At 58.2% G+C, this 14,306-nt stretch overlaps 2 protein-coding genes across 2 annotated transcripts; one reads left to right on the top strand and one right to left on the bottom strand.

The window, feature by feature from the left end:
- Window positions 1-2,475: 2,475 nt before the first annotated feature.
- LOC138720453 (oxytocin-neurophysin 1-like) lies at window positions 2,476-3,150 on the top strand. The gene is made up of 2 exons (XM_069856681.1): window positions 2,476-2,595; window positions 2,757-3,150. The coding sequence occupies exons 1-2, from the start codon at window positions 2,476-2,478 to the stop codon at window positions 3,114-3,116; spliced, it is 480 nt and encodes a 159-aa protein (XP_069712782.1). The 3' UTR covers window positions 3,117-3,150.
- An 888-nt stretch (window positions 3,151-4,038) lies between these two features.
- MRPS26 (mitochondrial ribosomal protein S26) lies at window positions 4,039-7,909 on the bottom strand. Its single transcript, XM_069856667.1, has 4 exons — window positions 7,665-7,909; window positions 6,178-6,315; window positions 5,044-5,167; window positions 4,039-4,623 (listed from the first exon to the last, which is right to left on the bottom strand). The coding sequence occupies exons 1-4, from the start codon at window positions 7,895-7,897 to the stop codon at window positions 4,492-4,494; spliced, it is 627 nt and encodes a 208-aa protein (XP_069712768.1). The 5' UTR covers window positions 7,898-7,909; the 3' UTR covers window positions 4,039-4,491.
- Between the last annotated feature and the right edge of the window lie 6,397 nt (window positions 7,910-14,306).

The following is a 14,306-nucleotide window of genomic DNA, read 5'->3' as shown; positions in this document are numbered from 1 at the left end:
CGGGGGCGGTTCAGGGCTCCCTGGGGATGGAGCTTGGAGGTTCTTCACCCCCAGATCACTAGATCCCCGTCCAGCCCCGTGTGGTTCAGCAGGTTTCACTGGGCTGGGAGCAGGATTTGGCCCCAGCCTTGTTGCACGAAGGGGAAGAAGCCCAGGCTGAGCTGGTCTTGGGGACACAGCCACCAAATCCCACCCCAGGAGCCCCAGCACAGAACCCCCAAGTTGGAAAAGAGATCATCAAACCCAACCCTTCCTGTCCACTACTAAACCAGATCCCTAAGCGGCACTCACTGGTGCTGAGCATCCCACACTCCCAGCCCCAGGAGCCTGGGGATGGCTTGGACGTGCCACCAAGACCCCTCCTTGGGGCAGATTGAGGTCCTTGTTGCCTTCAGGAACCGGCGTCACAGGCAGCTTCAAGCCACATCTGCTAAAAATGATAAAAAGCAAGACAAAGACAAACACACACATAAAAAAAATCCCAAAAAACAAAGAACAAACCCAAGAGCGAAAGATTTGGGTTCCCAGCTTCACACACTCCCCTGGTCTCATCTTTTCCCACCATCTCCTCCAGATACTGAATCATAGAATCACCAGGTTGGAAAAGACCCACCGGATCACCAAGTCCAACCATTCCCATCAATCACTAAACCGTGTCCCTCAGCACCTCGTCCACCCGTCCCTTGAACACCACTGATCCTGAGGGGCAGGATCAGTCCCTGGTGATCCCACCATCACCCCCCAAGCGTGGGGAGCCCAACCCTAGCCTCTCCCCAGGTCTCTTACCCCAACAGGGTCCCTGCTCCGAGCTGGATCTGGCAGTGGCGCGGGGGGCACTCATACTTTATAACATCCCTGAGGGAGGTGGCACCTCCGGAGAGGTGGAGCTCCTCCACGCCAGCAGGACCCATCCTGCCCCCACTAGCTCCCGGCACCTCCAAGGGGGCGCAGGATTGATCCAGCGCCTGATCGCCACAATGAGCATCTTATCCCAGCCCTGGGGAGGTGGGGGGACCTGAAATCACCCCAAAATCTTTGGGAATGCAGCAGTGCCAAGAGGGACGGGTGACCCTGAGCTGGACGTTTATGGGATGAAGAAACAGGGCTGTTGCAGCCCAGCCCTGGTGCTCAGCCCGTCCCGGGATGCAGGATGTGAACCCCAACATCTCTTGCAGTAATGGGGACACGTGGCTGAGCTGGGATGATGCTCCAGGCTGCTGGGAGCCTCAGTATCGGGATCCAGCACCGGGGAGGGGGTGATTCCACATTTGCTTTCCCAAGACACTTCCCAACCCTGCCCAGGAGGGTCCCAGCACCCCTAAACCAGCCACAGGGTCTCCTGGGGGGTGGTTTCACCCCCCTGCCTCACGCCACGGCTGGTGCTGAGCTGCTGGGACAGCACCCAGCAGATGCTGAGCCCCATTTCCAAGCCACTCGCATGGACCAGAGCTCCCCAGCTGCCTGACCCCAGGCGGATGACGAGGACGCAGCTGCCCTCGCTGCAGCCACGGCGACCACGCTAAGTGGCTGATTTTGAAGCAAACGGAGCTGGAAGAGAAGAGGTCACAGCTACTGGGCTCCAGGCTGCCTAATTCCCAATTAAGAAGGTGCAGGGAGGGAGTGGGGTCATGGCCTCTATGGACGCAAGATTTGCCTGGAGCAGAGGAATTTATTCAAGGCAGGACGCTCTTAATTGCGATAATGAAGGCGAGGGGTTGGGGCGAGCAGGACCTTCAGCCCTGTCCTCAGTGCTGTTTTTCCAGAAAGTCCTTCACCCTCTGAAAACGTCGCCCACAGCATCATGTTCAAACCCCATGTGCGGCTCCAGGGCAGAAGGGAGAAATGAGGGGTTCCAGGCCTTTGCCAAGGAGGTTTGGTGTTCCCAGGCTTCCTTGGTTTTGTCAGAGCAGGTAGGGACGGGCTCGGCCTCAGCATCATCCCAGAGCAGGATGAGCCCAGCATCGGGCATCCGCCAAAGGCCACACAGAGATGGATGGAGAGGACCAGCACCATGCACCCCATCCCAGATCCCACAGACAATCCCAGAGGAAGATACAGGTTTGGTTTCCTCCCAGGAGAAGGGAGTTGAAGCCCAGGGAAGCACAAAGCCTCGGCTCACCCCACTCTTGGAAAGACACATCCCACCAGGCTGTGGAGACGCCCCCCTCCATCCCTACCCAACCCACAAAGGGTTGGCAAAGAAGGGACCCCAATCCCAAACCGCATCCGCAGCCTCCTCACGTCTTCCCAGCCGTCATCAGAGTCATCGCCAAGGAGAAAACCAACACCTTGGCCTTGACCTCACGTCCTTGACCTCCGGCGATTAACAGAGCCCTCCGGTGTGGAAAGCAATGCCTTGTGATTTTTAAGGGAAATGGGTGACGCCGGTGCCGGAATGCGTAAGTAGGAGCCAGCACAATATATATACGCGCCCGCCGGCCGGGATGAGAAGCCAAAGCTCCTCGATCCACAACCATGCTCTGCAAGGCCCTCGCCAGCTGCCTCCTGGGGCTCCTGGCTCTCTCCTCCGCTTGCTACATCCAGAACTGTCCCATCGGAGGCAAACGCGCTGTCCTGGACATGGACATGAGGAAGGTAGGTCCAGCGGGAGCCAGGTGGGATGGGAAACTCCCTCCCCACCTTCTCCCAACCTTCCTGCAGGGAAGATGAAGGCAGAAGGGAGGGATGGACCAGGGGGCAAGGCTCAGACCTGGTGCTTTTCCAAATCTCTCTTCCTCCTGCTATTCCCCGAGCAGTGCCTGCCCTGCGGTCCCAGGAACAAGGGCCACTGCTTCGGTCCCAACATCTGCTGCGGGGAAGAGCTGGGTTGTTACCTCGGCACCTCGGAAACCCTGCGCTGCCAGGAAGAGAACTTCTTGCCGACACCCTGTGCCTCTGGAGGCAAAGCCTGCGGCGGCAGCGGAGGGAGCTGCGCGGCCCCCGGAATCTGCTGCAGCAGCGGTGAGCACAGCAGCGGTGCCGGGATCCTAGCAGGGGAGAGGTTATTGTACTGGGGATGCTCCTCGAGGATCAGCTTTGCCCCATCCACCTCCCCAGCAGCCAGGGTCACCCCAGGCCAGGAAGACTGGATCCCAAGCCCAGGAAGGAGAGAATAACCCATGGGGTTCCAGGGAAGGGGAAAAGCAGAGAGCAGCCTGGTTAAGGCAGGTTTGCGGAGCAGGGAAACCCACGCTCCCTGCTGCTTTCATTACGGCTTTCCAAAAATCGCAGCCACCTCCCTAAGTCAGACGAGATCCCGATACAAATCCTGGGGGGAATTCTGCCCTGGTGCCAGAGCGCAAAGCAAATGTGACCTGGCTCGGAGCTGTTAACACATGGGGGTCTCCAAGGACTGGCTCCCAGCATCCTGCTTCATCCCGCACTCTCCCCTTTCTCTCCCCGCGCAGAGGGCTGTGCCCTGGACTCCTCCTGCGACCACGAAATGCTGTTTGCTTAGACCCCTCCAGAAGATCCGATGTGATCCCTCTCCTACAGAGCTGCGCCAGCCCGGCATCAGGCCGAGAACAGACCAGCTGAGGTCTGCGACTCCGATTTAGGCAATCATCTTAATTAGAAATAAAACTTGTACAGAAAAAAAACCAAAGTCTGTGGTTTTATGTGCGCTTGCCTGGCAGCTCAGGAGGGAAAAACACCATTTTGGGGAAAAAATAGATAAAAAGCAACGATTTAGACTAAATTCCTGGAGTCAATGTTTTACCTGAGGGAGGGCAGAGGGACCTGTGGGCAGTCAGCAAACACCAGGCAGTCCAAAAATCCATGGGTTTGGGGCCGAGCTCACCCACAGCACTCCTGGAAGCTCCAAAAGGAGCACGGCTCCATCGGGAAGACCACAATGAGTCCAAATGGCCTGAGTGGCTCCAGCGAGAGCTGCAGCCAGAGGAATGACAGCACCATCCATAGCAGAACCCCGAGGTGGGAAACAGAGGCGGCTAAGGAGGGGAGGAAAAGGGGATACGTACAAGCCAGTATTGTTCAGCCATTCCCTGCACTGTTTTCCCACTCAGCCACACCACCAGGTGGGCAAAAAAGGGTTTAATGGATGAGCAGGAAGAGCGGAACAGTTAAAATCCCTCCCAAACAACAAGAAGCAGAGAGTCAGTGTTCCCCAAAGCACCATTCAGACCTTGTTTTCTTTCAAAGGGAACAAAACACCGTAAGTAGCAGGGCTGCAGCGCCAGGATCTGCTGCGTGGGAACACGGGAGGGATCCATATTTGTGGGAGGTGGGATTGAGGAGAGCCAGAGCAGCAGGCACAGGAACAGCAGCAGTTTTGCCACCACTCCCAGGGCTCAGAGGCTTCTGGGCCCCATTTCCTCTCTCACCCCCCTTCCTGCAGGTGTTCACCCTTTAAAAAACATACAGCCAGAGCTGCAGGCTTGCTTCCTCCAAAAATTCCATGGGAAATTTATCCATTGAAAGGAAGGAACCGGCTTGTTAGCGGAGCCTCAGGTCAGCCCCGGGCCAGGGCCACTACGACAACACTGTCCGTCGAACAATCCGCCCCTCCTTGTCGACGGCAAAATTGTAGTTGCGAGGATTGTCCAGGCATTCCTCGATCCGTGCATCCAGGTTCTCGGGTGTGATGAAGGATTTGGCTTCCTCCTGGAGGAAAGATAAGGAAAGGGCTCTCGGTGAACGTTGGTGGACAAGTCATAGAATCACCAGGTTGGAAAAGGCCCATCGGATCATCGAGTCCAACCATTCCTATCAAATACTAAACAATGTCCCTCAGCACCTCGTCAGGAGCTGCTGGTGCCTGCAGAGCCCATGGATCCCCAAGACCACTGGGGCCTCAGAAGGAGCCAGATCTGGAACGAGGAAACCTTTATCCTCTCTGTCAAGATTATTCCACCCTCTGTTTTCACAGCTCTCCCTTAACCTCCATCCCTCCCACATGCTGCCAACACTCCAGGAAGGCGCTAACACTTCCCAGCTTCCACTCTGGGAAAGGAGCCGACTGCTTCCACATCACTCCCACCAGCTGCCATCACATCCCTATCCACAACTGCTGGCAGCTCCTACCTGCAGCTGGAGCACCTCCTTCTCCTTCTCCTTCAGGAAAGCTTCCATCTTACTGGCCTTGTTCTCCGCAGCCTGCACCTTCTGCCTCTTCTGTTCTTCCTCTTCTTTCCTTATCCTTTCCTCTCTGCCACATGGAAAGGAAAACAGAATGAGAAGGCTTTGCTCAATGCCTACGCTCCGGCAGGGTGAAACAGGGTAATCCTTAGAGATGCAAATCCCACAGGAGAGAGTCTGGTGGACCCCAGGTCTGTAAAAAAAATGACTTTGACACTGCCTCCCACAGCGTTCTCCTAGAGAAGCTGGTGGCTCACAGCTCAGAGGTGATTCTTCCCTTCTGCTCCACTCTCGTGAGACCCCACCTGGAGTGTCCAGTTCTGGAATCCCTAATATAAGGAGACGGAACTGTTGGAACAGATCCAGAGGAGGCCACAAAGATAATCTGAGGGCTGGAGCACCTCTGCTCTGAGGACAGGCTGAGAGTTGGGGTTCTTCAGCCTGGAGAAGAAAAGGCTCCAAGGAGACCTTAGAGCAGCCTCCCAGTACCTAAAGGGGCTCTAGGAAAGCTGGGGAGGGGATTTTTACAAGGTCCTGGAGTGACAGGGTGAGGGAGGAATGACTTTAAATTGGAAGGGGGAAGATTTAGATTAGTCATTAAGAAGAAATTCTTGATGATGAGGGTGGTGAGGCCCTGGCCCAGGCTGCCCAGGGGAGTCATGGCTGCCCCATCCCTGGAGGTGCTGAAGGCCAGGTTGGATGGGGCTTGGAGCAACCTGATCCAGTGGGAGGTGTCCCTGCCCACGGCACGAGTTCGGAACTGGATAGGCTTTCAGGTCCCTTCCAACCCAAACCATTCCATGATTCTATGAAAACCCTGGCTGGGTGGCCGGGCACAAAAGGTTCTGGTAAATGGAGTTAAATCCAAATGGTCACCGGTCACAAGCAGTGTCCCCAGGGCTCACTGATGGGACCAGTTCTGTTTGATACCTTTATCAATGATATAGATGAGGGAACCCAGTCAGTTTGCACATGACACTAAGCTGGACAGGAGTGTTGATCTGCCTGAGAGTAGGGAGGTCTGCAGAGCAATTCTGTTGTGCGTGAGGCAGAAAGGAAGGATGCAGCCCCCGGGCTGACCTGCGCGCCCGCTGCCGGGCGTTCTCCTCGTCATTCCAGGCCATCAGGCGCCGGTGCTCCTGCATCAGCTCCACCGAGTCCTCCCCGACCAGCGACGCCTCCCGCTTCTTCTGCAGCACCTCAGCCCGGAACTCGGCCCTGCCGGGAAGGATAGACAGAAAGAGGGCTCTGAGCTCTGGCTCAGGGCTGGATTCTCCTGAACCTGCCCCATGGCAGCCCCGCAGCCAGCCCCATGCGCTACAGCAGCCCCAGCCCCACCACCCCTCCTGTGCCCACACTAACCTGGGGTCTGCCTGCCCCTGCTCCCAAGCGGCTCCAGACCCCCCGCAAGCCTCCTGTGCCCCACAGCAGCCCCGTAGCCCTATATCAGGCCCTCTGCCCCACAGCCTGCCCTGCACTTGGGGCACAACAACCTCATACAGTGCTACAGACTAGGAGAAGTCTGTCTAGAAAGCTGCCTGGAGGAGAGGGACCTGGGGGGGGTGGTTGACAGCGACTGAACATGAGCCAGCAGGGGCCCAGGTGGTCAAGAAGGCCAATGGCATCTTGGCTTGGATCAGAAACGGCGTGACCAGCAGGGCCAGGGAGGTTCTTCTCCCTCTGGACTCGGCACTGGTGAGACCGCTCCTCGAATCCTGTGTTCAGTTCTGGGCCCCTCACCACAAGAAGGATGTTGAGGCTCTGGAGCGAGTCCAGAGAAGAGCAACGAAGCTGGTGAGGGGGCTGGAGAGCAGGCCTCATGAGGAACGGCTGAGAGAGCTGGGGTTGTTTAGCCTGGAGAAGAGGAGGCTGAGGGGAGACCTCATTGCTCTCTACAATTACTTAAAAGGAAGTAGGGGAGAGGAGGGTGCTGGCTAAGAAGACTAGATCCACAGCCTTTCCCTCATCCAGTAAGCAGGTCACAGGGTTGTTGTACCCCAAGTGCAGGACTCGGCATTTGATCTTATTAAGCCTCATGCCACTGGTATCAGCCCAGAAGCCAAGCCTGTTCAGATCCCTTTGCAGACCCTCCCTACCCTCCAGCAGATCGACACTCCCACCCAGCTTAGTGTCGTCCGCAAACTTGCTAAGGGTGCACTCGATGCCTTCATCCAGGTCATTGATAAAAGACATTGCACAGGGCTGGACCCAGCCCTGAGCCCTGGGGAACCCCACATGTGACCGGCCTCCAGCTGGAGTTAACTCCATTTCCGACCACTCTCTGGGCCCTCAAGCCAACGAGTTTTCCACCCAGGAGAGCGTGCGCCTGTCCAGCCCGGAGGCTGACAGCTTCCCAGGCAGGATGCTGGGACATATCAGGCACCACATCCAGCCACTCGTTCTAGAGGAGCCCCCTACCTGGCCTCACCGCAGCCCCTGCCCCACAGCAGCCCCAGTTCTCTACCAAGCCCCATACCAGACGCTACACCCAGCACCCTGTTCTACAGCAGCCCCACCCCGGCCTCACAGCAGCCCCAGCCCCGCCCCGGGAGCCCCACGGCGGGTACCGGAGCGCCCCGAGCAGCAGGCGGTGCAGCCGGTACCGCTCGGTCACGGCCCAGAGCTCCTCGGGGTCCACGGGCGGCGGTAGCTTCACCCGCGCCGCCTTGGACTTGGCGGGGGGGTCGGTGCGGCTCTTGCGGCCCCGCGAGGGCACGAGGCAGGGCCCGGGGAGGGCGGCGGGGCCCGCGGCGCCGCTCAGGGCCGCCCGCGCTCCGCAGCGCCTCAGGGCCCGCAACATGGCGGGGGCGGAAGTGACGTCAGCGCGCGCGGGAAGGAGAGGAGAGGCGCGCCGGATGTGACGTCAGCGCGAGGGGTGGGACAGAGAGTCGCAGAGGGGTTTGGGCTGGGAGGGAGGGTGGAGGTCATCCAGTTCCAGCCCCCTGACGTGGGAGACCCCCCCCCCCACCAAACACAGCCCCCAAAATATAGTCCCCCATCTCCAAACACAGCCCCCTCCAATCCCAAACACAGCCCACCATCTCCAAGCACAGGGCCCCCAAACACAGAGCCCCCCAAACACAGACCCCCCTCTCCCAAACACAGACACCCCCCCAAACACAGACACCCCAAACACAGACTCCAAAACACAGACACACCCCCAAACACAGGCCCCCCAAACACAGACCCCCCCCAACACAGCCCTCCCTCCAAACACAGCACCCTCAAACACAGACCCCAAAACTCAGACACTCCCCCCAAACACAGTCCCACAAACACAGACCCCCCCAAACACAGACACCCCCCCAAACACAGCCCCCAAACCAGTCCTCCCATCTCCAAACACAGCCCCCTCCTCTCCCAAAAGCAGCTCCCCCATCTCCAAACACAGCCCCCCCAAACACAGACACCCCCCAAGCACAGCTCCCCCAAGCACAGACCCCAACCAAGCACAGCCCCCCCAAAACACAGCCCCCTCAAACACAGACACCCCCCTCCAAACACAGTCCCCTCAAAACAGGCCACCCAAAACACAGACACCCCAAACACAGACACCCCCCCAAGCACAGCCCCCCAAACACAGGCCCCCCAAAACACAGACACCCCCCCAAACACAGCCCCCCCAAAACACAGACCCCCCAAACACAGCCCTCCCTCCAAACACAGCCCCCCAATCACAGCCCCCCCCTCCCAAACACAGACGGCCCCCCCCTAAACACGGACCCCCCACTCCCAAACACATCCCCCCTCTCCAAGCGCAGCCCCCCCCCCCCCCCCCCGCTGGGACGCTGCCCCCCCAGTCCACGGCCACTCAGTTCAGGGTCCCCCAGCCCCTTTATTGCCCGGGGGGGGCCGGTCCCGGCTCAGCGCGGCCACCTGCGGGGAGGGGGGGGGGCTGTGTGGGGACAGGAGCCCCCTCCGTGTGTCCCTCCACCAGTCTGTGTGTCCCCTGTCCCTCCCAGTGCCCCCCCCCAGTCTGTGTGTCCCCTGTCCCTCCCAGTGCCCCCCCCCAGTCTGTGTGTCCCCTGTCCCTCCCAGTGCCCCCCCCCAGTCTGTGTGTCCCCTGTCCCCTCCAGTCTGTGTGTCCCCTGTCCCTCTCAGTGCCCCCCCCAGTCTGTGTGTCCTCTGTCTCTCCCAGTCTGTGTGTCCCCTGTCCCTCCCAGTGCCCCCCCCAGTCTGTGTGTCCCCTGTCCCTCCCAGTGCCCCCCCAGTCTGTGTGTCCCCTGTCCCTCTCAGTGCCCCCCCAGTCTGTGTGTCCCCTGTCCCCCCCAGTCTGTGTGTCCCCTGTCCCTCCCAGTGCCCCCTCAGTCTGTGTGTCCCCTGTCCCTCCCAGTCTGTGTGTCCCCTGTCCCTCCCAGTGCCCCCCCAGTGTGTCCCCTGTCCCCTCCCTCGTGTCCCCCCCATGTCCCCCTCCCCATATCCCCCCCTCCCCAGTGTTTGTCCCCCCCCCCCTCACCAGCAGCGGCTCCCGGGGGGGACCCGGGGGGGGGCGGCAGCGCCGCAGCGGGGACGGGACCTGCGGGAGAGCGGCTGCAGTGGGGGGGGGGACATGATGGGGGGGGGGGGACATGGGGACAATGACAGGACCCCACGGGGCTGGGGGGGGACAGAAACCGGGGGAGCAGGGGGGGGGATAACCCGAGGGGGGCAAATGGGAGGGGAGGGAATGGGGGGAGGATAAAGGGAGGGGGTTATTGGGGGGTAAATCCGAGGGGGGGGTAATGGGGGGGGTAACCCAGTAGGGGGTAACTGAGGGGGTGGAATAAATCCATGGGGGGGGGAGATAATCGCAGAGGGAGAGAATAATCAGAGGAGGAGGGGGATAATCCGGGGGGGGGGTAATCCAGGAAAGGGAGTAACTTGGGGAACAGTAAGCGGGGGGGAGGTTAATAGAAGGGGGGTAAATCTGGAAAAGGGGGGGAATAATTTGTTGGGGGGGGATAAATCCGAAAGGGGGTGTAATTGAGGGGGGAGAGGACCAAGCGGGGAGGAAGAATCTAAAGGGGGGGGGGTAATCCCAGGAGGATAATCTAAGGGGGGGTTAATAGGAGGGGTGTAATCAGGGGGGGATATAAATCCGGGGGGGGGTAATTCAGTGGGGGTTATAATGGGGGGGGGTATCCGAGGGGGGAATAATCCTGGGAGGATAATCTGGAGGGGGATTAATGGGGAGGGGAATAAAAATACGGGGTGGGGTATAAATTCATAGGGGGGGGCTACAAATACAAGGGGGGGCTACAAATAGGAGTGGGGGGATGTTCTGGGGTACAGACCCCAAGGGGGGGATAATTAAGGGGGGGGTAATCATCCATGCGGGAGGATGGTGAGCATCAGTGGGAGGGGACAGGAGTGTCACCCCGGGGGGTGATGAACCTGGGGGGCTGTGTGACCCGGGGGTGGGGGACACACACACACACACTGGGGTCTCAGGTCCTACCTGCAGCGCTGGGGGGGCCCCGATATCGCGTTTGCCCCCCGGGTACCACCCGTGGGACCAGTGCTGCCCTGGGCAGCGAGGGAGGGAGGTGGCGAGCAGCAGGGCCAGCAGCAGGGACACCCGGAGGGACATAGTGGGGACAGGGGACACTGAGACAGAGGGGGGACAGGGGACAGTGAGATAAAGGGGGGGACAGTGGACACTGAGCCAAAAGGGGGGACAGGGGACACTGAGATAAAGGGGGGGACAGGGGACAGTGAGCCAAAAGGGGGGACAGGGGACACTGAGATAAAGGGGGGGACAGGGGACAGTGAGATAAAGGGGGGGGGACAGGGGACACTGAGCCAAAGTGAGGGGGACAGGGGACACTGAGACAAAATGGGGACAGGGGACACTGAGACAGAGGGGGGAAGGGGACAGTGAGATAAAGGGGGGGACAGGGGACACTGAGCCAATGGGGGGGACAGGGGACACTGAGACAAAAGGGGGACAGGGGACACTGAGACAGAAGGGAGAAAGGAGACACTGAGATAAAGTGGAGAGGACATGGGACACTGAGCCAAAGGGAGGACAGGGGACACTGAGACAGAGGAGGGACAGGGGACAGTGAGATAAAGGGGGGGACAGGGGACACTGAGATAAAGGGGGGGACAGGGGACAGTGAGACAAAAGGGGGAGACAGGGGACAGTGAGATAAAGGAGGGGGACAGGGGACAGTGAGTCACGGGGGGGACAGGAGACAGTGAGATAAAAGGGGGACAGAGGACACTGAGATAAAGGGGGGACTGGGACAATGAGCCAAAGGGGGGGGGGGGACAGGGGACACTGAGACAAAAGGGGGACAGGGGACACTGAGCAACCAGGGGGGGCTGCAGGGACAAGGGACACCGACTCCTTGGAGTGGTTTGGGGGTGGAGATGTTGGCAGGGCACCCATGGGTGCTGGTTGGGGTGGGTTGGAGGATGGAGATGCTGGAGGGCTGAGCCCCCTGGGATGCTGCGTGGGGTGGGTTTGGGGATGGAGATGCAGAGGGTACCATGGCCCATGGGTGCTTTTAGGAGTGGGCAACGGGTTGGATACGCTGGAGGGATGAGCACCTATGGGTGCTCTCAGAGGTGGTTTTGGAGACGCTGGAGGGATGAGCACCTATGGGTGCTCTCAGAGGTGGTTTTGGAGAAGCTGGAGGGATGAGCACCCCAGGGTGCTGGGGGGATTGGATGCAGCAAGGACAATCCCCAGGGGCACCACCTGATTCGGGGCAACAGGTAAACCCACCCCTATCCCTGCATCCCACCAGCATCCCCCCAACCCATCGCTTCACCGCTGGGACAACCTCACCTGACCGGGTTGGTGGCTGGAGTGGTGGCTGGAGCGGCGGCTGGAGTGGTGACCGGAGTGGTGGCTGGAGCGGTGGCCACTATTTGTAGGGCTGGTCAGTGGTGACGTCTTGTCAGCCTCACCACCGGTCCCATGGGGGGACCATGACCTCACCATCAGCCTCCCCATCGCCTCCTTCTCTCCAAGCCCCTCGGCACCACAGCACAGCACCCCGACACCTCTACTTTTTTGGGGGGGGAGGGAAATCTGCCCCACTGACTCCTCTCATCACCACAGGCTCATTTCGGAACACTGGGAAAGGGCTGGATCCATCCTGGATGGTCCTTAGCCCCATGGCCAACACCTGCAGTGATGCTTTTGGTGGAGAGCAGGGAGTGAAGCGTCTGTGCCTCAGTTTCCCCACACAGCCCCAGCCACAGTTTCACCAGTTCGCCCCCTATTTTGGGTTCACAGCTCCCCAGGACCCCAAATTCCCCATCCCCACAGCAATCCTGGGAAGGAAAGAAAAGGGATCCCTCGTTGGCATCACTGGGGATGGAGGTGGTCCCATGTCCCCATCTCAGGAGGGTTCCCCCTTGCTCTGAGATCCTCACATTCGTTTCATAGAATCATAGAATCGCTAGGTTGGAAAAGACCTTTGAGATCACAGAGTCCAACCGTACCTGTCCACTATTCAACCAGATCCCTGAGCACCTCATCTACCTGGCTTTTAAACACCTCCAGGGATGGGGACTCCACCACCTCCCTGGGCAGCCTCTTTTCCGAGCGTGACTTCCAGCTTTAGTCTGAAGTGACCCGAATTCAGGAGTGGAAGCTCATGTTGGGGTTCATGAGGAGGTGCCAGTTGATGGAGTGGGTGGCTTTTCCATGATTTCCCAGGTTTCAAACCCAAAGTCCTCCCTTGGCTGGCTGAGATTGTCACTGCCTCCAAGTGATGCCACCCTTCCCGTTCCCAATCACCACCCAGGTCATCCAGCCAAATCCTTGGGGTGAAACCTCCGCTCCCAATCTGTGCTCTCAGAACCTGCAGTGGGCATGGAGCTCTTCCCAGTCGACCAGGGCATGGTCCCACTCAATTGCAGGAGGAACGAGGAGGGTGTTCCAGCAGACACCTCCTTCTAGCAACAAAACCTATTAAAATAAACCAGATTAACCTATTTTTTTTAACGCTGCACCCCATGGCCTTCAAGACTTTTCTTTATTCTTAGATTCTCAAGCACTGGAACAGGCTGCCCAGGGAGGTGGTTGAGTCCCCATCCCTGGAGGGGTTTAAAAGGCAGGTAGATGAGATGCTTGGGGACATGGTTTAGTAGTGGACAGGTACAGTTGGCGTTGATGATCTCAAAGGTCTTTTCCAACCTAATGGATCTATAATTCTATGATTCTATGACCCGAGGACTCTTCCCATGCCCTGGCCCATCACCACTGTTGAGGTTTCCTTGTTTTCCTTCTTCTGGAAGGTGAATGATAAAAACTACCAGTTACTTTTTGCCTCCTGCTTTGACAACTCAAATTCGTCTCCGTGATGTCTACAACTCCCTTGAAGGACGTTGGAGCAAGGTGGGTGTTTGTCTCTTCTCCCAAGTAACAAGTGATGGGACAAGAGGAAATGGCCTCATGTTGCACCAGGGGAGGTTTAGATTGGATATTAGGAAATATTTCTTCCCTGAAAGAGTGGTGAAGCACTGGAAGAGGCTGCCCAGGGCAGTGGTGGTGTCCCCATCCCTGGAGGCGTTCAAAAAACATGTAGATGTGGCATGCTGGGCAGGGTCAAGGTGGTACCAGGAAAGAGACACAATGGGTGAGAACATGGAGCTTGTGGAGCCACCTTCTCCTCCAGCAGAGCCCCCACACCTCTCACTGCTGGATCTTGTGGGTGCTGCTCCCTCGGGGGGAGACCAACAGGGACAGTAGGGCCACCACTAGTAACCATCATGATGATCCGCAGAGCAGAGGTGCTCCAGCCTTCGCATCATCTTCGTGGCCTCCTCTGGACCCTTTCCAACAGTTCCATCTCCTTTTTATGTTGGGGATTCCAGAACTGGACACAGGCCTCCAGGTGGGGTCTCACCAGAGCGGGAGAGTTCCCTCCCTCAACAAGGAGGAAGCCTTTTTGCTTTTGATACAAAAATCAGGATATTTATATACATACACAAAGACGGAACGAGCTTTTGGGTTTTTTTCTCCTTTTCTTTTTAAACACCCGACCAGCAGAAAGATGTGAAACCATTTCCCTGCTAGTTTGGCAAAGCTTGTGCTTGTGGGCTTGTGGGTTTGGTTTTTAGTTTCAGATGACATCCAGGAGAGCTTTTTCGTTTTGTTTTCTTTTTTAAAAAGCCTTTACTCCCTCAAGAAAAAAAAAAAAAAAGAGATTTACAAACAAAATAACAGCCTGTATCAGCTCTCCAGAAGAGAGGTGGTGTGACAATATTAA

Source organism: Phaenicophaeus curvirostris, chromosome 4 (assembly GCF_032191515.1).
Source record: "Phaenicophaeus curvirostris isolate KB17595 chromosome 4, BPBGC_Pcur_1.0, whole genome shotgun sequence".
In the NCBI taxonomy this organism is placed as follows: domain Eukaryota; kingdom Metazoa; phylum Chordata; class Aves; order Cuculiformes; family Cuculidae; genus Phaenicophaeus; species Phaenicophaeus curvirostris.
Note: the sequence above shows the minus strand (reverse complement) of the source record. Positions and strands in the feature narration are given on the sequence as shown.

Bases quoted from the DNA above. Each gene is read 5' to 3' on its own strand.
- MRPS26 (XM_069856667.1), bottom strand. From the start codon at position 7,897: ATGTTGCGGGCCCTGAGGCGCTGCGGAGCGCGGGCGGCCCTGAGCGGC. The intron at 6,316-7,664 runs GTACCCGCCGTG...CCTTCCCGGCAG, and splicing joins CTGCTGCTCGGGGCGCTCCG to GGCCGAGTTCCGGGCTGAGG. The intron at 4,624-5,043 runs GTAGGAGCTGCC...TCTTTCCTCCAG, and splicing joins AGGAGGTGCTCCAGCTGCAG to GAGGAAGCCAAATCCTTCAT.
- LOC138720453 (XM_069856681.1), top strand. From the start codon at position 2,476: ATGCTCTGCAAGGCCCTCGCCAGCTGCCTCCTGGGGCTCCTGGCTCTC. The intron at 2,596-2,756 runs GTAGGTCCAGCG...TTCCCCGAGCAG, and splicing joins TGGACATGGACATGAGGAAG to TGCCTGCCCTGCGGTCCCAG.